Genomic DNA, 26,274 nt, shown 5'->3' with positions numbered 1-26,274 from the left:
AATGTTTAATTAAAAAAAATCATAGATGTCATTTTAAAAGGCGGGGCACAATTGAAAGAATGTTAACTGTTGTAAAATGAGTCCTCCTTTGCTTCTATCTGGCCAAGATATCTTCTGTAGAATGTATAAGAAAATAATCTGCACATAGAGGAAGGAAGGAAGGAAGGAAGGAAGGAAGGAAGGAAGGAAGGAAGGAAGGAAGGAAGGAAGGAGGAAAGGAAGTAAGGAAGGAAGGGACTTATTAAGTACCTATTAGCTCTTTTCATAGCACTTTACAAATATTATCTCATTTAAGCTTCACAACAACCCTGGCAAGTAGGTGCAATTATCTCTATTTAACAATTGAGGAAGCTGAAGCAGACCAAAGTTTAGTAATTTGCCCAGGATTACACAGCTCCTCGTGTCTGAGGCTGTATTTGAATTTGTTCTTCCTTGCTCTAGGACCTGTGCCTTATCTACTGTATCACCTACCTGCCTAATACTTGATGGAAAATGTGAGAAAAGAACAGAGAGATGCTGCAGATCACAATTTTCTTTTGATTCAAAATTTACAGTTGACTGAAAGATGTAGAAAATATGAAATTCCACTATATTTATTGTTTGTTGAATGTAGGAGGGAAGGAAAGAGGCATTTCACCCTTTAGAGGAAAATATAGTTTAAAAGTAATTAAAGGTAAAAGTAAAAAAATATATATGTATATATATGTATATATATATATATATATACTTTTAAAAGTAATTTAAAAGTAAAATTTAAAAATAATTTTAAAGTAATTAAAAGTAAAAAAATTTTAAAGTAATTTAAAAGTAAAAAAGTAAAACTGTATATCCCATGCATATGATAAAGCTTACCTTAGATTACAATATCAAATGAGGCATAAAACAAAAACACTTGTGCTTTCCAAAACTGCTTAGTGCTACTTCAGAGGATATCTAGCAAAAATTATCAGTGGGAAGAGGGATTTTTCTAAGATGATGAGGTATTCCAGATTTTCTTGTTTGCAGATGACAGTAGTCCCAGAATAAGATAGGGCCTCCTCAGTGAAATCAATGCTCACCCTGAGATTAGACTCATCATCTTCACCAAAAAAAACTAAATGGAAGAAAAGTATTTATTTCCCAGATTGTACCATGCAAATAAAGATAAATCTTTCAGTATACACATACCTTATACAGTCATGCCAGATGGGCACAGAACTGAATAAGGAGCAAGAAAGTAGATTGTATTTCATCTAAGAAATTATTCAGTGTTCTCAGTGATTCCATGCTGTTGTCTTACACAAAATCCCATCATTTAATGGTATCATTCTCCTAAAAATGGGGCATAGCTAATACAAAAAAATTAAAAATAAAAAAAATAAAAAAAACAAGGAAAGAGGAAGCAGGTTGCATAAGAAAAGACTAGGGGAGGGCTGTTTATTTGATGCCATCATCAACTCATGGGATTGGCCTGGCTGTGCTACTTTATAAGAGGACTTCACACTATCTTATAGGAAAATATAGTCCAAGCAAATTTTAAAAAATGAACCAAGTTGAAGTTCTCTACCCAAAAGAAAACAGAGATATTTTACCTTAAATCAGTGGTGCCTTTGCATCCGTAGGTCTCCCTACCAACCCTCAAATAAGTCAAGGATAAACAAGACTTTGCTCCAGCATGATGATATTGGGGTGGGTATATGGGGAGACAAGAAATGATGTCATTCCTCTCTTTAACAACCCCCATATAGCCCACCCCACATCTCGACTCATGGTTTTCATTAGTCTACAATTTTCTTGCAGTCCAACCAACTTCCCAACATTCCCTCAGAAGACTTGAATTCCTCCAAAGATCCCCCCAGTCTGGTGATAGAGGAAGCTAGAGTGTACCTTCTTGTAGCCCACCTGTATCTGGGTCACTGAAATTCTTCCACTCCATTACTTTTATCTCCCCTAACTAAGGCTCTATGGATAGCCTTTTAAAGAAGCAAAATGTGAATTGTTAAGAAGACCTATTGACCAAAGCTTCTGGGTAAAGGACTCTTAGCTTGATATTACCTTCTCCTCAAACATTACAGGTAGCCGTTAGTGCCACAAAGTCATTTCCTTACAAACAGAAGCGAAGTCAATCAAGCCCAAAGTTGTCAGTCTAGCCAGGTATCCTCCTTCACCCTGCCCTCTTCTCCTTTCTCATATTTCCCCAGTAGCAGTTTGCTCAGCCCCGTCATGCTGTCCTGCCCCTCCCACTGTCCAGAGAGATTCACCCCTCTCCCACCTTCCCCACTAGCTGCCAAAGGCCTGCCTCTCTGGTGACTAACTCATGTTCCAAATTGACCTTTCTCCCTATCAAAAATTTCCACTTGCCCAGGGCTGTGATTTCCTAGTTATCATTAAGGAAATCATCTCAGATTAATTTACATTTAGGTTTAATGAGGGACAACTTGAGTTCACACTCTAAAAATAATTAGATTTTAAATTTATTTATTTTTAACAATCTTTTCTTTTTAAATTTTGAGTTCTGAATTCTTTCCCTCCCTCCCTCCCTTCCTGCACATCACTCACTAAGAAGGCAGTATGGTATTAATTATACATGTCAAATCATGCAAAAACATATTTCCATATTAGTTATATTTCAAAAACAGCAAGACCAAGACTTTAATTTGTACTCAGTGTTCATCAGTTCTCACTTTGGAGGTAGATAACATTCTTTCATCATGAATCCTTTTGGACTGTCTTGGATCATTGTATTGATCGGTATAGCCAAGACTTTCACAGTTGATCATTATTACAACCTTGCTGTTACTGTGCGCAATGAAAAATGATTATATTTTAAAAGATGCTTCCTAGAAGCCCTGAGACTTTAGTTGTTTTATTGTATTGATATCTTTTGTTTTTATATCACTTTCATTTGTGAAACCATCTTTTCTTCCTTTACCTAGTGAGCTGTGCCTTTTTTTAAAAAAATTTTAAAAATTTAAAAGAAAGAGAAAAAATACATCAGCAAAATTAACCAACACATCAGCCTTTCCTGATATGCAGTACACCACACAAAGTAGTAGCCCCCATCTCTTTAGAGAAGATATAGAAGTTAGGCATCTAGACATCAAATGGAGGGAATAAATATTTAATTTTGAAATTGCAAGTAGATGAGAAGAATCTGTTGAAGAAGGGGTTCCCAACCCTTTAAATATCACCATAGTTGTTAATTATTCTGTCTATAGGTAAGAATATTCTTAGTGTCAGACACTGACAGAACAGACTATGTTTTAAAGTGGGGGTTCCCAACTTTTTCATTCTAGTTCCTCTTGGCTTCTAGTTAACCTTCCTATATTCCCTATTAAATAAGTAAGGAAATACAATCTAGAATTTATTGTTAAAATGTTCATTTAAAAAAAGATATTAATTTCACTGAGAACTATAATTATTTATCAGACATTCTCCCTACCCCATTGAGAAGCTTCTCATGCCATCCCTCCCAAGGTTATGCATTATTATAGGTTGGGAACCTCTATTTTTAATTTTATAATAACAGTAATAATAATAAACATTTTTATATTGATTGCTTTGTATCAAGCACTGTGCTAAGTGCTTTTCATTTATTATCTCATTTGATTCTCATAACAACCCTAGGAGAAAGATACTATCATTATTTCTATTTTATAGTTGAGGAAACTGAGACAAGTAGAGGTTAAGCTGCTTGCCCAGAATCACACAGCCAGTAGTCTCTGAAACTTAATTTGACTCAATTCTTGACTCAATTCTTACCTTCAGCCCTAACTAAATTACAAATTAAGATGGCTAAAGACAATTCTTCTGAAGTTTCTTGCATTTTAAGTGACACTCTCTCTTTCTCTTTCTCTCTCTCTCTCTCTCTCTCTCTCTCTCTCTCTCTCTCACACACACACACACACACACACACACACACACACACGCTTGAGCTGGGGGATAGATAAATCGATTGATGCAGGAATTGGTGGATCTGTTATATGAGATGAGAAGAATCAAAAAAATCCAAACTTACTAAATAGACCAAATTGGGGTAGGGGAGAGAATGGAGAGGAAGCTCTATTTACACTGCCAAAATAATTCATTTTACCAAAAAAATCAATCATGCAATTTCTTTAAGTGGTAGTTTCCTGGAATATTTCATTAAAATATGTGTGTGTGTTATTCTTCTAGAAAGAGAGAAAAGATTATATCTTATCTAAATTTCATATCTGACTTATGAAACAAGCCCAGTGACCTGTATACCAGAAGTACTATATATAGGCACATAAATAGTGAAGAAGTTGATTTTTTTCTCCTAATAAAGAACATTGGGATGTGGAATAAATGTTCAGGAGAGCTTTCAGAATTCTCTTTAAGGGACATATTTGAAAAGAAGAGTGAGTCTCCTGTCTGTCATAGTTTAATTATGCCCTTCCTAGAAACCTAGCCCTGATTATTCTATATTTGCCACATTCTGACCCTATGATGTACTACATTTTGGGAAGGACACTAAGAAACCAGAAGTTATCCAAAAGAAAATTGTTGGTGGTAAGGACTCAGAAATATGTGCTTTTGCATAGGCTGCCATCCTTCCTTCATGACCAGGAGGCACCTCTCCCTCCCCACCCCTTCATTTTAAAGACCAATGACCTCAAAACTCAGTTTCTAATCCCTCAAATTTCTAATACAGAAATTTATATGTAACATACATACATACACATTTGATATTTTTTGTTCATATTAGTTTCTCCCTTTTGTTCATAAGCTCTGGAAGAAGACAGTGTTTTATTTATTTGTCTTTGTATTTCCAGTATCTAATGTAGTATCTGACACACAATAGTTGCTTACTAAATAGTTGTTGAATAAATTTTCTGAAGCAACTTGGTATACATAGTCTATAGAGCAGAAGACTTAGTAGGAGTTGTTTTATCTGTCTTGAAACTCTTGAAATGCTGTGATATGAAAAGGGAATTAAACTTGTTTTTCCCCAGGAAAAGTTACTGGGGTAGAGATTTTGGCTCACTATGAGGAGGTAGTCTAACAATTAGAGCTGTCAAAGAGTGGAACAGGCTGCCCTGATAAATACTGAATTCTTCATCCCTCTAGGTCTTTAAGCAGAGGCTGTTTCAAATGTTATAAAAGGGAATTTGTGCTCCAGAGCAGGATGGGCTGGATGACCTCTGGGGTTATCTGACCTCTGACAATGAGATTCTACAGTTTTTAAACAGATCAAAGCACTCTCCATATGCAGAAGCTGCAACCCAGATTGTCACCAATCTGGGGAAACATTAAAAAAAAATCAAAAATTTATTATGTTCCCATTCTGTGGCCAGCACAGTGCTAGACACTACGGGGGGAAAATAAGATAATCTGTTAATGATTGTATTTATTTTGTTCAGATTCCTCATTTTCAGTTGAGAAAACTGAGGCAAACAGAGGTTAAGTGACTTGTCTAGGATCACACGATGTCTGAAACTAAATTTGAACTCAGGCCTTCCTGACTCTTATCTTGAATCCTGACTAAGCTACATAATTAAAAAGATTGTGGTTGAAGAGAATTCTTATAAAGTTTTTTGTGTTTTAAAATCTCTCTCTCTCTCTCTCTCTCTCTCTCTCTCTCTCTCTCTCTCTCTCTCTCTCTCTCTCTCTCTCTCTCCTCTTTTCCCTCTCTTCTCTTCTCCTTTTCGCCTCTTCTACCTCCCTCTGTGTCTAGTCTCTCCCTCTGTCTGTCTTTGTCTTTCTCTCTTCTCTCCCTCCTTCCTTCCTCTCTTTCTGTCTCCCTCCCTTTCTCCCTCTCTTACCCTTCTCCTCCTCCTCCTCCTCCTCCTCCTCCTCCTCCTCCTTCTTCTTTTTCTTCTTCTCCTCTCTCTCTCTCTCTCTCTCTCTCTCTCTCTTCTCTCTCTCTCTCTCTCTCTCTTCCCTTGTCTCTTTTTCTCTCTGTCTGTCTCTTCTTCTCTCTTTTTCTCTCTCTTTCCCTCTCTTTCTCTGTTGAGAGTCAAGAGAACCCAGGTTCTAGTCTCGCTTAGTTTCACTTCTGCTTGTGGGACCTTGGCAGAAATTCAAATTTTCCCAGGATCTGCTAAATGCAAGACACTAGATTAGGTGCTAAGGGTGTGTAGAAAAGTAGAGGTGGGGAAAAGAGGACTCTACCCCACTAAGCCTGTTTTCTCCTGTAAAAATTTCCCTTAAAAATACAAGCTTGAACAAGTTGACCACTAAGGTCCCTTGCAGCTTTAAATTCAGTAATCTGAAAAATGCTAAAATAGGAGATCTGATCACTTCTTCAGTCCTATCCAATTGTTCTCAGAATATACAGCTTTCTCTCCCCTGCCCCTTCTAGGATTAAGGAATTAACCATCTTCAGTTTTAATTATTCTTTTAGTCAGTCACATGAGGAAATGAACCCCAGTGGTAGAACAGGCTCATAACCAAAGAAACTGAAAGCTACTGTTTATGGTCAGAACAGCTGAGGGAAATTTGCAAAGAATAATAGATATGACAAGCAATAGCTAATTTATCAGGCTATTCCTGCATGCAAAGCCCTATGTTAGATGTTATGGAAAACACATGATGTAACAAAGCCTCAGTTTTTGTCTAAGGTTGCTTTTAGCTCTGACACTATGAGATAAGTGCATGTAAATATACATTCAAAGAACTTAAAACCCAACTGGAGAAAACAAGGCTAACATACACAAAAAGAAAGTTTAATTATCAAAGGAACTATAACGACATTATTGTCATTCATAAGAGAAAACAAGGTTATTCAAGGCAAGGTTATCAATGAAGGATTCATGGAGGAATAGGAAATGTGTCTTAGGCTTTAAAGACTTTGAACTTGCAATCCAATGTAACCTTAAAAAAAAGTTTGAAAGAGATTTGCATTAGAGAAAGGAGTAGGGAAAATCTTCTCAGTTAGAATCCTATAATATTAGTGCTACAAGCCAACTTATGGGTCATTTCAAACAGCCCTTCTCATTTTATATCTGAAGAAACAGACTATATTACCTATGCAAGGATCAAACTAGAGAGTTCCTAGAGCTAAAACCCAATAAATACTTCTGACCCTTTCACCTGCAGCATACTGCCTTTCTTTAAACAGGGTCCCTGTTTTTCAGTTTAGTTTCAAATTATGCGTTTATTGATTTCCTCATCATTTATTTAATTTTTATCTTTTCAATTTCAGTTTGAAGGATGCTCAAAAGCTTACTCTCGACTGGAAAACCTAAAGACGCATCTGAGGTCCCACACAGGCGAGAAACCTTATGTGTGTGAACATGAGGGATGCAATAAAGCCTTCTCTAATGCTTCAGACCGGGCCAAGCACCAAAACCGAACTCATTCCAATGAGGTATCTCTTTTAGGTTTGGGCCTTTGGAAAATATATTGGAAAGTGGGTAGAGTCAGAGTAGGGAGAACACCGACTGAGGTTAAAGAGCAATCTCTCCAGATGGACTTCTGAGGTTTCTATACTCAAGAGCCTTTAACTTTACTGTCTGATCCTGAAAGGAACAGAGTGGGGAAGGGGAAGTGGAATAATGGTGTTCAGAAGAAACCCAAATTAATAAAGTGAAGTACTATGGAATCATGGAAAAAATACTTTGCTTAGAGTCCCTGGACTTCAGATCATGGCCAGCCTCTTGCTGCTGACTTTCTACATGATATTAAATAAGTTACTTAAACTCTCAATTATGTCATCTATAAAATGGGATTTCCAGAACTTGTTTCACAAGATTATGGTAAAGACAAAGATTATTTAAGCACTTTGTAAATGTATTCTATTACTCTGAAAGCTACCATCAGCTTATTCAATGAAGGTGTGATCCAAATTGTTACATAATAGGAAAATGGACTGTCATAATGATTTAACTTTATATTTAATTTCTCTATGGAACCTTTCTGCACCTGGTAGTGACACTCTACAAAAGCAAATAACGCCTTGGCCTTTTGATGTAAAATGATGAAGCACAATACATGCTTTGTTAACTCCAGTTAATTTGAGCCCACTACCAGTACTTAGGGAATCCAGAAAATTGGCTTTATTATAATGAATGTGATGGTCTGCTGCAACAAGTGAATACCTGTGGATTGAATTTTATATTGCCATTAGTCTAACAGACTAAAGAAAATCTCCTAGTGTTTAATAATGTTTTTGACCATTTAGAAAATTTGCTATTAGACTATAACAGGTATTTATCATTCAAGAAAGAAATTTAAACTATAGCTATTAAATTCATATGAATGTGGAGCTACATAAACTTTGCATGTGTGATATGTATTTCAATCATTTCATTGTTGTGTCTACTCTTTCCTTGAATAGAGATTGCAAACCTAATCAAATATTAGAACATGGCAGTCAATCAACAGATTAATAATCTTTGTTAAGTGACTACTGTGTGGTGAGCACTCTGCTAGGTCCTGAGGATACAACACAAAAATGAAACTTTCCTTGCTTTCTATTAAGGGAAACAACATATACATATTTAAAGTGTACAAACTATTCAAACTGTACAAATATAGAATATGCAAACTAAATACAAGGTAACAAATGAAAGAAGAGTATAGGCATTATCAGCTGAAAGGACAAAAAAAAAACTGTAAAAAAAAAAAAACAACTTGAAATTTAAACTGAGCTAGTAAAGAAACAAGGGATTGTAATAAGTAGAAGTGAAGAGGAAGAAGTACATTCTTGACATGACCAGAACAAAGGCATGGAGACAAAGGATGAATCAGGGGAATCACAAAGGAAAATTTTGTTCAACCATGAAGTGCAGGAACGGAAATAATATATAATAGCAGGCATAAAAAAATTTGGATTGGTATATTGAGGCCAGGTTGTAAAAGGTTTTAAATGCCAAGCAGAAGAAATTGTATTTGATTGTAGAGGCAATTGGGAGTGATTGGAGTTTTTGGGTTTTTTGATTTTGTTTTTTTTTTTTTTAATAAGAGTAGTTACATAATTCATTTTTATCAGATGGTTGGAGGATGGATTAGACTGAGGAAAGATGAAGCAGGAATGGCAAATGGTACATTAGTACAATAATCTAGGAAAGCTATATGAATCGAGAAAAACTGACAGGAAATGACAAGATATGGCAAAGTATATGGAAATGACAAGATTTATTTAAGTGGCAAATTCAGATGACTAGAATGATGGTGCTGCCCTTAACTGAAATGGGAAAATGTAAGAGGTGGGAATTGGTAAGGAATATTTAGCTGTTTTGGATATAATGAGTTTGTGATATCTATGGGATATCCAGTTTGTAATATCTAATAGGCAGTTTGTGATATTGAACTAGACCTCAAGAGAATGAATATGATTGGATATACACATATGAGTAGCATCTTCATAGAAATTATACTTAAGTCCATGGCAGTTGATGAAATGATCAAGTGAAAAAAGGAGTAGAGAGAGAAGAGGAAAGGGTTTAATATAGAGGCTTGGGGTCTGCCCACAATTAGAGAAGGTATATTATGGATGCAGAACCAGTGGTCATAAAGACAAGCAAAAGAACCATATCTTCATTACTTGCTGTGAATCAAATAATTCTTCACTTGATTGTTGTGGAAAGCCTTGCAGCTCTTAGTAAGCGAATCCTTGGAAGCCAGACATTATGGCCCATTTCAAAGACTTTCCTGGGCTTCAGGGCTTACCATAGTTATACCTCTACTGGCTTAATTGTTCAGAATGGAAGTTCACTCCCATGCCAGGATGAGGTATCAGAGAAGAAAGATGGCATGTATGGATCATATAAATCCATTTAGAAACCTTTAACAGAAGGAATCCTAGACTTAGAATCCAAAGGCTTAAGTAAGATATTGCAGTAATGGGTGGGAAAGTTCTTTGTAAATTCTGACAGAGGTTTCATCTGTGTTTTATAGTCATAGGGAATGAAGGTGCACCTGTGGGATTATTGGTGTAGGGAATCCCAGGGAAAGGCATTTCCCTCTACCAATGTAAGTCAGCACTTTCTTTGCATTTATGACCACAGGTTTGCTTGATAATAGCACCTACTTTACAGGGTTGTTGTGAAAGTGTACTGAGATAATAAAAATGCTTCATACAATGTCTGGCACACAGTGAGTGCTATTATAAATGTTAATCATAATTTTAAAAAATTTTATTGGTCAGAAGGACTACTTAAAACTAGATCTTCTTTCATTTCTGAGGCCAGTTTTTCATACCCTAATTATTTGGGTACATTAAGGCAAATCCCTTCCTCTCCTTGTGCCTTACTTTTCCCATCTATCAAATGGGAATAATATTTGCTTTATGTATAAAGCAAAATACTGCATTGTTGTGAGTCAAAGGAAATAAAGCATTTGGAAAATTTTAAAGCTAAGACAACTCCAAGACTTTTATTATTTTTCTGTAAGGCAAACAAAAAAAGACAAATAAACTGAAAGCAGTTGGCAGATGGGTACAGGGAATGACAGCCGCAGATGGCCATGTGACATTAATGTCATGGTTGTTTTCTCTTAGATCTTTACTCTCAAGGATTATTTTACAGTTCCTCCTGGGTGCTCATGTTTTGGGTCTAAGGCCCTCAATTAAACTGTCTATGAACATATCAAGACACTGAGGTCACTGCATGAACTACCCCAAGAAGTCTATGTCAAACTCCTACTAGGAAGAGCCACAGCTTTAGCAGGAATTAGAAATTAGAGGAGTGATTGGTCCTAGAAATGTTTCTTTCTTGTCAGAGAATTCATGTCACTATTTTCCCCCTTGGAATATTTTAATGATTTTTCTAAGCAGTTCTGATGTGCTCATTACCTGTATTTTGGCTTTAATGAAAGGATCTGGCAAGAACAATGGAATTTCTCAATTAACTAGAAATCCTCACACATGATAAATACCAACATGAGTTATCACCTTCTATAGAACCAATTGTAGTAAGAAATAGCTCCTGACATTTACCATACCCCAAACACTTCTTTTTCTCTGGGTCATACCAACTAAGAACCCCTGCTTTCATGCTTATATCTATTACTAACTCCCTAGCCTGCATTTTCTAATCATATTTCCAGATGATCCTTCTATTAGCTATCCACTCTGGCCATGTTGGTCTAATAATTGATAGAGTATCCCCTGAGGTTCCAGAACAGAAAGAATTATGATAAAATGTTTATAGTTTCCCCAAACCTGGCATGTACATTCCAACATCTGTTTTTTGGATCATACCCGTTTCCATCCCCAAATCACCTTTTCCCTTACTCCCTACTGAAGTAAATCCTACCTGTCCTTCAAGGCCTGCGACTTCATCATAATACTGAAGCTTTCAAGGTTGTGTTTGGAGAAAGTAATGAGGGAAAATAGTTGATATAATAATGTGAAATCTATTGTGGACCTTAAAAAAGTCATTCCTCCTCTCCTACTCCACCCCAAAAGCCCAGGTCAGGAATTCATTCAATTTAGCAAATATTAAGTGCCCACTTTATGCATAGTATATTTCAGTGAGTAGTTGTAGTTAGCTCAGAATTAAGACCTAGATTCAAGTCCTCCCCATGACACTTACTGACTGTGTGACCCTGACCAAATTACCTAACCTCCCAGATGCCCCCAGAAAACTCTTAAAAATTCTCAGTTGCCAAGAAGGTACTGAACTATCTTCACTAAGGACTTTTTATTAGGAAATCAGGTGAGGGGGAGAAATGATCCAGACACTATTCTAGGTGCTAGAGATCTCAAGGTAAAAATGAAAGTCTCTTCCCTCAAGGAATATATGCAACCTAGGGCCACTTAGGGCATACATTGACTGGCTAGTCTTAGACAACAGACCACATCATCTTCAATCATCCTTCCTTCCCTTCTACCATCTGCTTGCTACCCTCATCATATCTACCTTCTGCTTTCTATTTCTCAAGAATAAAACATGCTTCCCTTCCTGGTCACCCATCTCCTAGATTATCATCTTCCCCTCTTAGAATATAAGTTTTAATATATGTATTCTAGTATATAATACAGTACCTGATGCATAGAAAGTTATTAATACATGCTTTATTATTTGTTCGTTTGGAAAACTTACATTCAATTTTGAAAACTTCCTATGTAAGCATATAGAACAGTAGGGTTTAACTCAAATAGAAAGAAAAATAGACTTAGAAAAGCACAAATGAACATTATCTATGTTGTAGTATATTTTTATTTATTTTTGTTAAACATTTTCCAGTTATACTTTTTTCAGTTATATCTTAATCTGGTTCAAGTCACACTTCAGAGGTTGGTGATCTGTGGCCATGAGCTGGATACCACTGCCCCAAAAAATCATCACTTGATAAGAGTTTGTTGGATGTATTATTAGTGAGTTTCAGAATTGTCTACCATTAAAAAAATGTGGTATTATTCCTGAAAATTGTAAAATCACCAGATATCATACAATATTTGAGAAAGAGGAAAGGTGTAATGGTAGCTAACCATTTAACAGGCTTAACAATGTAACAAATGTAACAGTTTAAATGTAATCACTTGTGGCGCAGTGAAAAGCTTACTAGACTGGGAGCTATGATCCCAGTCATTGCTCTGCCATTGTCATGGTATGTGATTTTGCTTGACTTGAATTTCCTCATCCATAAAATGAAGATATTGGTAGGATTAGAATGAATATGTGATTTGTCCTTGGGAACCTAGTATTACCAAGTCTGATAAATTCTAAGATGTGTTGATTTGAGGCTTAGGTTTTGACTGGCTTGTAGAGGATGAAGATAGTTTTGTTCTTGTTTGCATGTCTCCAGTTCCTAGCCCAGTGCCTGGCACATAGAATGAACTTACTTCTTGCTGATCGCTTACACATGTGCATAGTAAAATTTAGAGAATGGAATCAATCACAATTGTTGCTGAGATACTGGTCATTTGTGAATAATGGGAATACATCTGGAATATTTGACGATCACCAAAATAGTCCTTCCCTTCCTTCATCCATTCAGCTAATGGTCTTTGTGCCCATCACTGTGCTAAATCCTTGGGCGAGAGCCAGGAGGAGGTAACTGGGAAGATGTATAGTAATAATGAAGTACAAGATACAGTCCTTGTCAGGTTTTTCTTTTTTCTGCACTTAATAGTATTTTTTCAAATTACATGAAAAAATAGTGTTCAATATTCATTTTTGTAAACTTGAGTTACAAATTTTTCTCCTTCCTTCTTCCCCCCAAGACATCAAGCAGTTTGATATAGACTTGTGCATGTACATGTACAATTATATTAAATGTATTTCCATATTACTCATGTTGTGAAAAAAGAATCAGAACAAAAGAGAGAAAACCTTGAGAAAAAAAAAAGTGAAAATAGAGATGCAGTCTTTGTTGGAAAAACTAATACCACAGTTGGTATAACAAGATATATACATGCATAAAACAACAAGGAAAACAACATAAAGCATTATACAATCATATGTTATAATTGCGTGGTCTGGACTTTACTACAGAAATTTCATGGGAGAACCAGAGTCATTAATGATTATCTTATAGAGAATGGCTTGAATTTGGAAAAGGTGAGGCAGGGAGACTAATCCAGTCAGAGAGAACACCACCTCCAAGAAATTGTTATGGGGAATAAGCATGACATATGAGGAAGGCCTCTTTTAATAATATCATGAGGATTTAACAATCTCTTGTATCATTAACATCAAATTCCCCTTTCCCCAGAAACCCTATATCTGCAAGATACCTGGTTGTACAAAGCGATACACAGACCCTAGCTCCCTCAGGAAACATGTGAAGACAGTACATGGTCCTGATGCCCATGTCACCAAGAAGCAACGCAATGATGTCCACCCAAGGGCACCTCCACTCAAGGAGAATGGTGATAACGAAGCAAGTGCCAAACAGGGCAGAGCAGGGCTAGAAGAGAACGCTGAGGCAAACAGCACCAATCAGGCAGTGGAGGACTGCTTGCATGTCAAAGCTATCAAGACCGAGAACTCGGTGGTAAGTATCAACATAGTCCTTTCATCCTAATACCCCTAAATCTTATGCATTTATTCCACTAACTAGCCAGATCACAAAGCTAAGCAATATAATTCAAGGAAGTTTTGTCTTCAGCTTCTACAGAATGGCCTGAAACCTATGAGCTTTGGTTAAAAATCTGTCAAAGAGCACCTCAAGTCAATTCCATATTTTCATCCATGCCCTTGCCAATAAATTCCATTTCTTCTCTTTTTATAATTTTGACTTATAAAACTATTTAACAAATTTTCATATGATGGGCCTGGGATATAAGAACCCAACTAATTATTACTTTCTGGGACAAAGGACCCAGTTAATTAAAAAACAAAATAAAATTTAAAAACTGGTTGCTATATTTTCCATAACAGACTAAGAAGACCATGAGAGTGTCACAGTGAGACATGAGCCAAAACATCTTGAGACAGGTGTCTCTCCATGTTTCATGTGATGATATCTAAATAGTTTAAAATATTTTAGAAGCTATGTATCTCCTTTTTTTATGTGTTGCATAATTAACTTTCAGCTGTGACTCCTTAATTCTAACCACTTGTTCTTTGTCTCTTCTTCTTTTTCTTATTATACCTCTCTAAGGATAGTCGGTACTAAGGTGAGCAGAGTATCACTTTATGTTAGGCTGTTGTACAAGTACTGTCTGTATCTTAGATGTGATGTACTAGAAACTGGTATCATGTGTGTGTGAGTGTGTGTGTGTGTGTGTGTGTGTGTATGCATGTGGGATCTCAAAGGATTGATTTGATTAACCCATTTGAGGTCTTAAAATTAGAGGCAGCAGAGAGGAATACAAGTAAATAATAGTTCTTATTTTTTTTCACTTTGTATTCCTTGAAGAGTATCTGCCTTCCTTCACTGATGCCATGATCTAGTCAAATGAGCCTTTTTATCATTTCTCATACCCAGTACTCCCTTCAGTGTCTCCATTCCTTTAACCTGCCTGCTCTATATGCTTGGTATATCTATCCTTTTTAACTGTGCTTCTGAGTCCCCCATTTCCTTTAAGACTTAGCTTAAATGCTGTCTTCTCTACAAAGACTTTCCTGTTCTCCCTAGGTGCTAGAGTTCTTTCTTCCAAAATCATCTTGTATTAATCTTCAACATATTTTCAATAAATCTATGTATGTACCTAGTGTATCCCTGATAATATACAAGCCCTGATAGTATACAAGGCAGGGAATGGTTAGCCTTTGCCTTTGTATCCCCAGAATTTAGTACATTGTAGTGCTTAATAAATTCATTTTTGTCATTTGATCAATTGATAAAGCAAGGAGCTGCATCTCTTACTGCTGATTCTTAGACAAATACAAGAGATGTTGTTAATCCAAATTAATTATCATGGTCTCTATTCAGTGGACTCAGAAATCTTGCCCTGTTAGTTCAGGTCCTCTGATGCACAAGGTGGGGAATAGGAATTAGAATGGGCAGAATGTAGGTAAATAGCCCTTCTGGACCAGGATGCCTTCTACCTGTGAACTTGACAGATCCAGTTTAGTCATCTCAGCAATCACTCTTTTAGCAGAAGAGAAAGCAAAAGCAAAGTCCAGAAGGTCCTAAAACCACAAGCCAGCTTAATCTCTCTATTCATTATGTACCAAGGTCACAACAAGGAAGCCAGGAGCAGAGAAGTACTGGTCCTTGATTGACTAGCTCCTGATCCTTTGGTTTATTTTCCTACAGTTGTATCAGTCCAGCCCCGGGGGCCAATCATCCTGCAGCAGTGAGCCCTCACCCCTCGGCAGCGCCAACAACAATGACAGTGGAGTAGAGATGACCATGCACAGCGGGGGTAGCCTGGGAGACCTGACCACACTGGATGACAACGCTCCTGTCGCTGACTCGACCGTCCCCTCAGGCACGTCAGCGGTCAGCCTGCAGCTGCGCAAACATATGACAACCATGCAAAGGCTTGAACAACTCAAGAAGGAGAAGCTTAAGACAGTCAAGGATTCCTGTTCATGGGCAAACCCGGCTCCTCAAGTCCGAAACACCAAGCTGCCTCCTATTCCGGGAAATGGTAAGCTGTCAACTCACATTCTCCTTGCAACTTAGGGGGAGGGACATAACATAATAGAGAAGGAATAGAAATCAGGAAACCTGAGTTTTAATCCAATTCTAATCATGGGGACTCAGTTTGCTCCTTCATTCTTCAAATGAGAGGTTGTATCAGATGATCTCTAAAGCCCTTTACTATCCTTAAAACTACATCCCACCTTTCTACTACCTTACTCCCTTCCACATAATCTGAAATCCAGGGACAATTTGGTGTCCTTGAGGTAGTTTGTTTTTTTCCCCCTTTATTTTTCTCTGTAACTCTGGTACATAGTAGGCACTTAAGTTTAAATCCAGTTCTAATCATGGGGACTTAGTTTGCTCCTTCATTCTTTAAATGAGAGGTTGTATCAGATGATCTCTAACACCCTTTACTATCCTTAAAACTACATCCCACCTTTCTACTACCTTACTCCCTTCCACATAATCTGAAAGCCTGCTTCCTCCTTATCTCCACCTCCTGGTTCCCTTCAGGTCCCAGTGACCTCCCACCTTCTGCAAGAAGCCTTCACTAATCCTTCCTCACCTTAGTGCCTTCCCTCTGAAATTATCTTGGATTTATCCTTAAATATCTTGTTAAATAACTCTTTGCATGTTTTTTCCTTCATTATATTGTGAGCTCCTTGAGAGCAGGGATTTTTTCCCCCTTTATTTTTCTCTGTAACTCTGGTACATAGTAGGCACTTAAAAGCTTGTTGATTTGACATAGCCAAGCTATGTCTCCTCCCTCATTTACTTCCTAGATAGGGGAAGTTCCTAGTGAACTCTTAAGTTTTCTAGTATGTTCTTTATCTATTAAGAGACATTTTAATTCAGCATGCCGGGAACTCAGAATTGCAAAAATTTTTAACTGGCTAATTTTTGAATAAGAATACACTCTACCTCATCCCTAATAGCCAATCATCTAGCCTCTGCTTGAAGACTTCCAGTGAAGGGACCGTAAGTAACATGTTTTCCACAATTCTTTGACATTAATTATCTCATCAAAGTCTCACAAAAATCCTGTGAGGCAACTGTGGCTAAGTTGACAGGTAAGGAAAGTGAAGGAAAGAGAGCTCAGGTGACCTTCTCAAATTCCCACGAGTTAAGAACCAAACAGAAACGGGGACACCGTTTTCCTTAGCCTTAGTCCAGGAGTATTTCTAGTGGATCCAGTAATGCAATAAACGAAGTTACAACTTGGGTTTTTGGTTTGTTTCTTTCCTCCAGGCTCTATCATGGAAAACTTCAGTGGGCCCACAGCCCCCCTGCCCAACCCGAGGATCATGGAGCTGTCGGTGAACGAGGTGACCATGCTCAACCAACTGAATGAGCGAAGGGACAGCACCACCAGCACGGTGAGCTCCGCCTACACCGTTAGCCGCAGATCCTCCGGCATCTCCCCGTACTTGTCTAGCCGCCGCTCCAGCGAGGCTTCTCCCTTTGGAAGCCGCCCCAATAATGTCAGCTCGGCCGACTCTTACGACCCCATCTCCACCGATGCCTCCCGCCGCTCCAGCGAGGCCAGCCAGTGCAGCGGAGCTCCGGGGCTGCTGAACCTCACGCCGGCTCAGCAGTACAGCCTGAAAGCCAAGTACGCTGCAGCCACCGGCGGTCCCCCACCTACTCCCCTCCCAAATATGGAAAGGATGAGCCTCAAGAATAAGATGTCTCTCCTTGATCCATCAGAGCCTTCTCTGCCACCTCCCTTCCAGCGTCCACTGGGGCCAAGGCGTGGGAGCGATGGACCTGCGTACGGGTATGGTGCCGCCCCCACCTTCCCCCATGAGGTTACAGGCAATGGGACGAGGCGAGCAAGCGATCCTGTAAGGAGACTGGCCACTGAGCCTTTGTCCCTCCCCCGGGTGCAGCGCTTCAACAGCACCAACAGCATGAACCCGCCTCATCTGCCACCCTGTGCAGAGCGGAGGAACTTTAGCCTCCAGAATTACACCCGCTCAGATGGAACCTTGCCTCGCCACATGTATTCACCCCGCCCTCCAAGCATCAGTGAGAATGTTGCTATGGAGACAGTGGTGGGTGAGGTAGATGGCCCCAGTGGGGAGGATGACATCATGTTGCCTGATGACGTAGTACAGTATATCAAGTCACAGAGTACCGGTGCCCCTGAAGAGAGTAATTCCCTGACGTACCATGGAGAAGCCCCAAGTTTCCCTGGGGGCCTGAAGCTGCCGAGCCCGGGTCTACACGGCCCACGCAGGATGGTGGCTTCCAACTCTCCTGGGAGCCAGCCAGCCCCCATGATGGCTGATTGCCAGCTTGGCTATGGTAACCCCACCAATTTGAACAAAAACAATATGCCTGTGCAGTGGAATGAGGTAAGCTCAGGCTCTGTGGATGTCCTTTCCAACCAGCAGGCCAAACAGTTCGCTCAGGGCAACTTAGCTGTGGTACAACAGAAGCAGACCTTTGGGCAGTACCAGAGCTACAATCAGCAGGTCATGCAGACAAGCCCCAGTGATCTCGACAGCACTCAGTCCAGCCTCCTTCCAAGAAATGGGGTTGTTCCTGGGCCCAGGGTCAATTACATGCAGGTCCGGCAACCACTACAGGCCAATCCCTGCCCCAACATGAACCCAGATTTGAGCCCCAACACCGCATATAGTCAGCCTCACCCCATGCTGAGCCCAAACACGATGGGGGAAGACATTAGCCAGCTCTCCCCATCCTGTAGCAATATGGGAGTCAAGGCAGGGCACCTGGGCCTCCCTCAGCAAATGGATGTTGCCTCTGACCCTTCCCTAATGGTAAATAACCGGAGGGAGCACACATTACCCAACCCAGCTATGCATATGGTGACCCCACAGAACTACTCACAGCAAAGCCATCACCTGCCACCCTCCATGAGCCAGGAAGGCTACCACCAGTCCCCGGCTCTTTTGAGCTCCCACCAACCCAATTTTGTTGACCCCCAGCAGAACATGATGGGGTCAGTGGGACAGAGCTTTGGACCAGGCCTAGTACAGCCACGTCCGCCCCCGGAGCCAAGCCCAGCCAACAGACACCGAGGGGTACGCTCTTCACAACAGCTGGGGTACATGAGAACCACGGCATATCCTATGGCCACTGGAACCCCCGGCCAGGAGACTGGGGAAGCTATTCCCAAATCAATAAATGACATGGTCTCACCACCACAGCAGCAGCAGCAGCAACAGCAATTGCCACAGCAGAATACCAATGGGCCCCGGGATAACAGCATGATGTACTACTACGGGCAGATCCATATGTATGAACAGAATGGAAATTTTGAGAATCATGTGGACTGCCGGGTAATGCAGCAGCAGCAACAGCAACAGCAGCAGCAACAGCAGCAGCAGCAGCAGCAGCAGCAGCAACAGTGTCCATTAAACAGCATCAAGCCACATGCCATGGCCTCCCCAGGAGCCAATCAGGTTTCGAGCACTGTGGACTCCCAGCTACTGGAGCCCCCACAGATCGATTTTGATGCCATCATGGATGATGGTGATCATTCAAGCCTAATGTCGGGGACCCTAAGCCCCAGCATTCTTCAGAATCTCTCCCAGAATTCCTCCCGCCTCACAACTCCACGGAACTCCTTAACCCTGCCCTCAATCCCAGCAGGGATAAGCAATATGGCTATTGGGGACATGAGCTCCATGCTAACAACATTAGCAGAAGAGAGCAAGTTCCTTAACATGATGTCTTAACACAAAGCACAAGGAGGCAAGGAGGGAGGGGCTGTTTGCCAAGCAATCTGATGAATGTGCTTTTGAAAAATAATCACTTGCTAGAAAATAGAGATTTTTTTTCCCCAACAAGTATTAAATACATGAAAGGGATTTTAACAAATTATCTGTACAGACTTCATAAACTTTTTAGAGGCATTTTTTGTACCTCTGTGGTGTGTCTCTAGTCATTTTTTGACTTCTTTTACAGAACACTGAGAAATGTTACAATGGAGAAGGGGCTGGGGGACTCCTACAAGCATTTTCAAGCCTTCCATGTAAATGCACAACTATTCTCTGGCTGCCTCCCTTGTGTTATTTGACTAATGAAAACTTCTCATTAGCCACAAGCTTTTTCCTAAACTATTTTCCAAGCAAATTTGGGGAGGAGAAGTGGTGAGGAAAGGAAGTTGTATTTTGGTGTGAATTTGAAAGCTATGATGCATATTTAGCTCCTATGAAATTAGGTGATCCTTATGGTACCAGTGAGGTAAAGTATTCTTTACCCCCCAGTCCCCTCCCCAATTCTTCTTTAAGAATACTGTAGTGGATCAGTAAGTACCCTGCCACAGAGGAGAAACTATCAATTCCATCCAACCACTCCAAAAGTGCCTTACTATGCTCTGGTAGGGAAGTATCAAAATATAGGGCCTGATGTTAGGAAGGCACCAAATTATAGGGCCTGCAATCTTTGTAAGATATGTGTACATTAACGAAACATTCCAGTGTTGCTAGAATGACATACCCATGGGCTGAGTTCAGAATGGTGGCTCCCTTGTATCCAGTGTGTTTACAGTGTAGTTGACATTGTATTTAAAATGAACCCCATCCAGAAGAACACTCATTTTTACATACCTCTAAGGTAATGATGATCCTATATATTAGGAATAGACCAAACTTGGTATGACACATTGGAATTGTACTTGCCAAAGGGGATGGGTAGGGGCAAGGATACCTACCATTGGTGGGAAACCATTCTTTTTCCTTCCTAGGATTGTCATCCTACTCAAGAAGAATATTAGGAGTCTACTTAAAAATCTGGTGTCAAGAAAGAGAGAAATATGCATTTACCAAAAGCTTCTATCTTTTCCTAATACATTATCCTCTTTCTTTGCTATGAAAAATGCTGTAGGGCTTTCTCACAGCCCCTCCCTACCCCACCCCCCAAGTCTCTGAAGGGCACTTATTCTCCCAGCAGAACGATAGCGTCCAATCCTCTGACAGTGCTCATTACTCTCAGCTGAGTTACAAATGGGTTATACCAGCTGTATCTCCAAAATACCCCTTCCTCCTCCCATCTCCCATTCATTCATAAAGGAATGATGAGTATTGCATGGTATGCCAGCTCAGAGGCTGGGCTGGACCAGCCCTTGGGAGCACTGAGAGACTGTCACTAAATTCTCCTTCTCAGAGGGGCTTGGCCCAACTTGGAATATGAAGAATGCATTTGGAGCTTGGATTTCCAGGGGTAACACTTGTGTCCCCTAACTTTTATAATGGGGTTTGCAGCAGTCAAAATCAAACCTACTACTCCGTTATCAGTGATATGGGATATTTTCTCATCCTCTGACATAACTTAAGCCTTTTTATGCCCTGTGACTGCTGAGGGGATCAGTGGATAAAGTCAGATCCTGTGCTTTACTATCTATCATACAGTGCCCTGAACTCTTTTTATTTTTAAAAGGTCAGCTCTAAATGCACAAATCTTGGATGTTCCGAAGGTCCCGAAGAGTCTCTGGCTTCCTAATGGTGTTCACTCATTTACTGAGATAGTATTATGATAACCATACCGAATTTGTACATATTCTGTATAGAAGACACCATTACTAAAAATACTGTAGGTGAATGTTGGGTCAGATTTATATCTCAGAAACATTTTTAGCTGTTTTCTACATCCTACAAATTGAGATGACACACTCAACTTGTAAATAACTCTTTTTGTACATTAAAAATAATTTTTCATAATTTATTTTGTCTGTCTGCTTACTCCTAGGCAGTAGCTAATGAAAACCAGGACAGTAATTTTTGCATTTGAAATGAAATGAGACTATATTTTTTCTTTGATATTGACATTGCTTTCTAGCCAAAGAAACATTTTAAATTGGAGTGTTGGCTAACCAATTTGGTTCCTGCAGCTGAGAGCTTGGTGGCTCATCAGGGCATGATTCTAAACACTAAGTAGTTTTATAATCAGTTTTTATAACTGAGTCAATTTGTAGATTCTTAAAACTGGAAAAGATCTGGGAGATAATCTACTCTCCTTTCTAGAGAGGAGGATATTAAAGAAGCCAAGAAAGGTAGCAAAATCAACTCAAGTTTCCTCATTTCCAGACCAATATTTTTTTTTTCTGAAGCAATTGGGGTCACATAGCTAGGAAATGTTAAACGTCTGAGACCAGATTTGAACTCAGCTCCTCTTGATTTCAGGACTGGTACTCTATCCAATGTGCTACCTCGCTGCCCCCAGACTAATATTTCTACTAAATTGTGCCACCTTCTTATTTAGAATCCCTAGAGCTTTAAGGCCATGGACTGAGAATGGGACTTTTCTCTGCCAGTAGAATTCATTTACAAAGATTTTGGTTGAAAGGAGATAGAAGGAGAAGAGAATAAGCATTTATATAACACCTACTAAGTGCCAAGCACTGTACTCCATGCTTTGGAAATATTCTCTCATTTGATCCTCACTACAACCCTGGGAAGTAAGTGTTATTATTATCACCCCCATTTTGTAGTCCAAGGAACTGAGGCAGTAGTAGGTTAAATGACTAGTTCACACAGCTAATAAGTGACTTAGGTCAGATTTGAATTTAGTTCTTTCCTCCAGACCCAACACTTTGTCTATTGCATTACCAGGTATAGAATCACAGGAACAAAGAGGAACACGGGCTAAAGAAACAAAAGCCCAAGTATGTGAATTGGAAGGGGAGGGGAACCCTTAAAACGATAAGGGGCAAGTTTACCAGTGTTAATATAAAACAAATAAGACTGAACTTTCATGATACCCAAAGTGGGCTAGGCTGAAAACAGAATCAGGTCCAAGATGCATGGTTTACATTGATATTGGATTATTAAGAGAGGCTAGGGATGTTTGGAATGTGTCCCTACTTTTTAAAGATAGATATCATGGAGGGCAACCATGCTTTGCCACAATATGTCTTCTAATGGTTTAATGAATTCAGCAAAGAAAGCATCCTCAGGTAGACACTTAAGAAGCCTTTTAATAGTATTTTATTTTTCCAAACACATGCAAAGATAATTTTCAACATTCACCTTTGTGAAACCTTGTGTTCCAAATTTTATCTCTCCCTCCTTCATTCCCTCCCCAAGATAGTAAGCAATCCAAAATAGGTTGAACATGTGCAATTCTTTTAAATATATTTTCTTATTATTCATGCTGCGCAAGAAAAATCAGATCAAAAGGTAAAAACCATGAGAAAGTGGGAAAAAAAAAAACAAGCAAGAAACAACAAAGTGAAAAGACTGTTTTGATCAACATTCAGGCTCCATAGTTCTCTCTCTGAATGTAGATGACATTCTCCCTTCCAAATCTATTGGAATTGCCTTGGATCACTTCATTGTTGAAAAGAGCCACGTCCAGGGGCAGCTAAGTGGCTCAGTCAATAAAGTACCAGCCCTGAAGTCAGGAGGATCCCAGTTCTAATCTGACTTCAGACACTTAACACTTCTTAGCTGTGTGATCCTGGGCAAATCACTTAATCCCAATTACCTTAGCCCTCCCCCCCCCAAAAAAAAAGGAAGAAAGAACAGAGCCAAGTCCATTACAGTTAATCATCACATAATCTTGTTACTGTGTGCAATGTTCTCTTGCTTCTGCTCACTTCACTCAGCATCAGTTCATATAAGTTTAAGAAGTATTTGTAAAGGAAGGGATGTGGAACTTTACTTTCTATGGTACATCTGTGAAACTGTGTAAATACATAGATATGTGTAAATATGTAGGTATATATATATATGTTTATACATGTGTTTATATATATTTTTATGTATATACTAAATATATGTATTTATATATACATGTATATATACATACATGCACATATGTGAGTATACATTTAAGTATAGCATGATAACAAATAGCTTACCTTTCTAAAGTACTTTTCTTTTTCAAGACATTTTATATAGATTTCTGTAATTTGCTCTCTACAAATACTCTTACAGGTGAAGAAATGTAGATTGAAAGGATGCCTTGCCCAGGGTCACACAGTCATTAAATAGAGGAACTATAATCAAAGGTCTACTGAATCCCATCTTTTTTCTACATCATGCCACAAAATAATAGTGCAATACTTTGAGGATATATTTTTCCAGGGATACAATCTTGAATTTTTTAGTCCTCAACAAATTACTGTCATACATATAATTGATTCTTAGTTCCAGAGATAGCCCATTTCCCCTTTTTCTTCAGTGCCATCCCTGGACTATATATTTGTTTTTCCTGAACCACTATGGATATGAACCAGTTTCTAGTTATCCAGCTCCATTCCCTTCCATAGGAAATCTTTTTTAGTTCCTTAAGAATTTTCACGGCAAGTAACTGTTGACAAGTTGTAAGATAAATGATAAAAGAAAGTGGAGTGGTGGAAGATTTAGCCCATTAAAATCCATGCCATGGGTCTTAGCCTTTCATTCACACCCTGGGTTTCTCTAGTGTCCTTTTCCTCAAAATTATGAATAAGGATATCAACAGCTCAGCTAACACAGCTAAATTTTACTTCATTGAGGGAACTGTAGAATCATCATGGTGCAGAGGACAGCACTGAACTTGAAATCATAAGACCTAAAATTTAATCCTGGCTGACCTTAAAAAGGTCATTTAAGCTCTTTGGGTCTCAGTTTCCTAGTCTGTAAAATAAGGGGGTTGAGCTGGATGACTTCTAAGGTTTCTTTCATCTCAAAATCTATGATCCTATTTCTGATGCTAATTACTGAGCTCCAATTTAATATGATTCAGTTACAATACCAAGTCTCACTAAAGGTAATAGCTCATCTTTAAAAAACAAAATTAGTCTGAAGGTCTTTCTTCGAAGATCTGACCTTTAAATTATGTTTCTTTTGAGTCCACCTTCAAGTTCTGTTTTGAGATACTAGCTATACTTCCTCCTATAATAAAGTACTTCTGTTCCCCACCACTGATCGTTGGAGCTGTTCCTTAGCTTCTAACTTCACATCCATCATCAATTCAATTCATTATCATCCTTTCTCAAATTTTTTTTTAATTCCACATTTTCCTTTTTCTCCCCTCCAGTCTTAATGTTTTCTCCAAAGGCTCTGTTAGAGTCCCTTACAGTCTAGTTCCTTGGACAGCAACCAACCACCTAGTCAAACTGAAGATTCCCTGCCTTCTCTCCCATTAGAAGCTGTCACACTCTTAAAATACCTCTATGGAGGGCTTTTCAATATATATCTTCATTTTAAAGGTGATCCTCATTTATTTGAATTGTACTTTACAATGCTTAAGGAAAAAATGCTTAAGACTCTTTGCCAGCTCCCCCCATACACTTTTATATATAGTTTTGACCATCACAAAGTAATAGAGTGAGGTAAAAAAGCTAGATTTCTCCATCAAGTACAGGTTGGACTACATGGCCTAATCTGAAATTCTGTGACTTTAAGCTGAAAGGCCTTCATGGCCCTGACCATGCTAATCAATACCTATATGATCTTGAGCAAACCACCTCATTTCTCTAGGTTTCATCTTCTTCTGTAGTAAACTGAGGAGACTGGGCCAGATGGACCTGGAAATCCTTGCTGTCTCTAGAGCTATGATTCTGTGAGAAAAGGAGAGGTGGTCTACTTTTCCAGCTCCAAATTCCATGTTCCTATTACCTCTTCTTCCACAAACGCTTCTCCTGTTGGCTGATTTAAGATTTACCCTTTGGATTACCTGCCGTCTAGGGGAGGGGGTGGAGGGAAGGAGAAGAAAAGTTGGAACAGACATTTTTGCAAGGGTCAGTGTTGAAAAATTATCCATGCAAATGTTTTGTATATAAAGAGCTATAATAATAAAAAGATTTACCATTTGGTGAAACTTGTATAGCCCCAGGTAGAGATGGGAAGGAGATAAGTCAGTCAGTCTCCTACTGAACTGTGCAGAGAAAAGAAGACACTTTGAAATCAGGATCCTGGATAATTCACAGCTTCTTGAAAGCAGCATGGGAAAAAACATTGTTCAAAATCAAATGATAAGTAGGAATATTGGGATACAATCAAGTAGGACCATCCAGAGACTTTTAGGAAAAATTTCTACTGGGAGATTTATTCTTTTCCCATGACAGAAAAAGGGATAGCAGGAAGACAGAAGACCATATGTCAGACAGCTAAGCAGGATGAAACCAAAAAAATATTATTGGGAAATAGAATAAAGCCCTTTTGTCATAAACTTGAATAGCAACAGGGCAGAGGTCACAGGTAGAGGGTAGAGTAGGAAGCAAGCCAGACAATAGTTTTCCTAGCATAAAAAGTAGAGGTCAGAAATCAGTTAAAGTCAGACAAGAAAATCAGTATCAGGTACTAGTCATCAGTACCAAAAAGTAACCCTGATTCTAAATCAAGATCCTAATTATAACAATAAAAATATACATTGATAGAACATTTT

At 39.0% G+C, this 26,274-nt stretch overlaps 1 protein-coding gene across 3 annotated transcripts in view; it reads left to right on the top strand.

The window, feature by feature from the left end:
- GLI2 (GLI family zinc finger 2) overlaps positions 1-21,620 on the top strand; it is a 395,398-nt gene extending 373,778 nt beyond the window's left edge. For all 3 annotated transcript variants that reach the window (XM_051985726.1, XM_051985725.1, XM_051985727.1), the window contains 4 exons: positions 7,148-7,312; positions 13,606-13,887; positions 15,598-15,934; positions 17,179-21,620. In XM_051985726.1, the coding sequence (XP_051841686.1) occupies positions 7,148-7,312; positions 13,606-13,887; positions 15,598-15,934; positions 17,179-19,637 (3,243 nt within the window). In that variant the 3' untranslated portion in view covers positions 19,638-21,620. The remainder of the gene's footprint in view (positions 1-7,147; positions 7,313-13,605; positions 13,888-15,597; positions 15,935-17,178) is intronic.
- Positions 21,621-26,274: the final 4,654 nt, after the last annotated feature.

This window comes from Antechinus flavipes, chromosome 3 (assembly GCF_016432865.1).
Source record: "Antechinus flavipes isolate AdamAnt ecotype Samford, QLD, Australia chromosome 3, AdamAnt_v2, whole genome shotgun sequence".
NCBI lineage: Eukaryota > Metazoa > Chordata > Mammalia > Dasyuromorphia > Dasyuridae > Antechinus > Antechinus flavipes.
The sequence above is the reverse complement of the archived record's forward strand: the minus strand, read 5'-3'. Positions and strand labels throughout refer to the sequence as shown.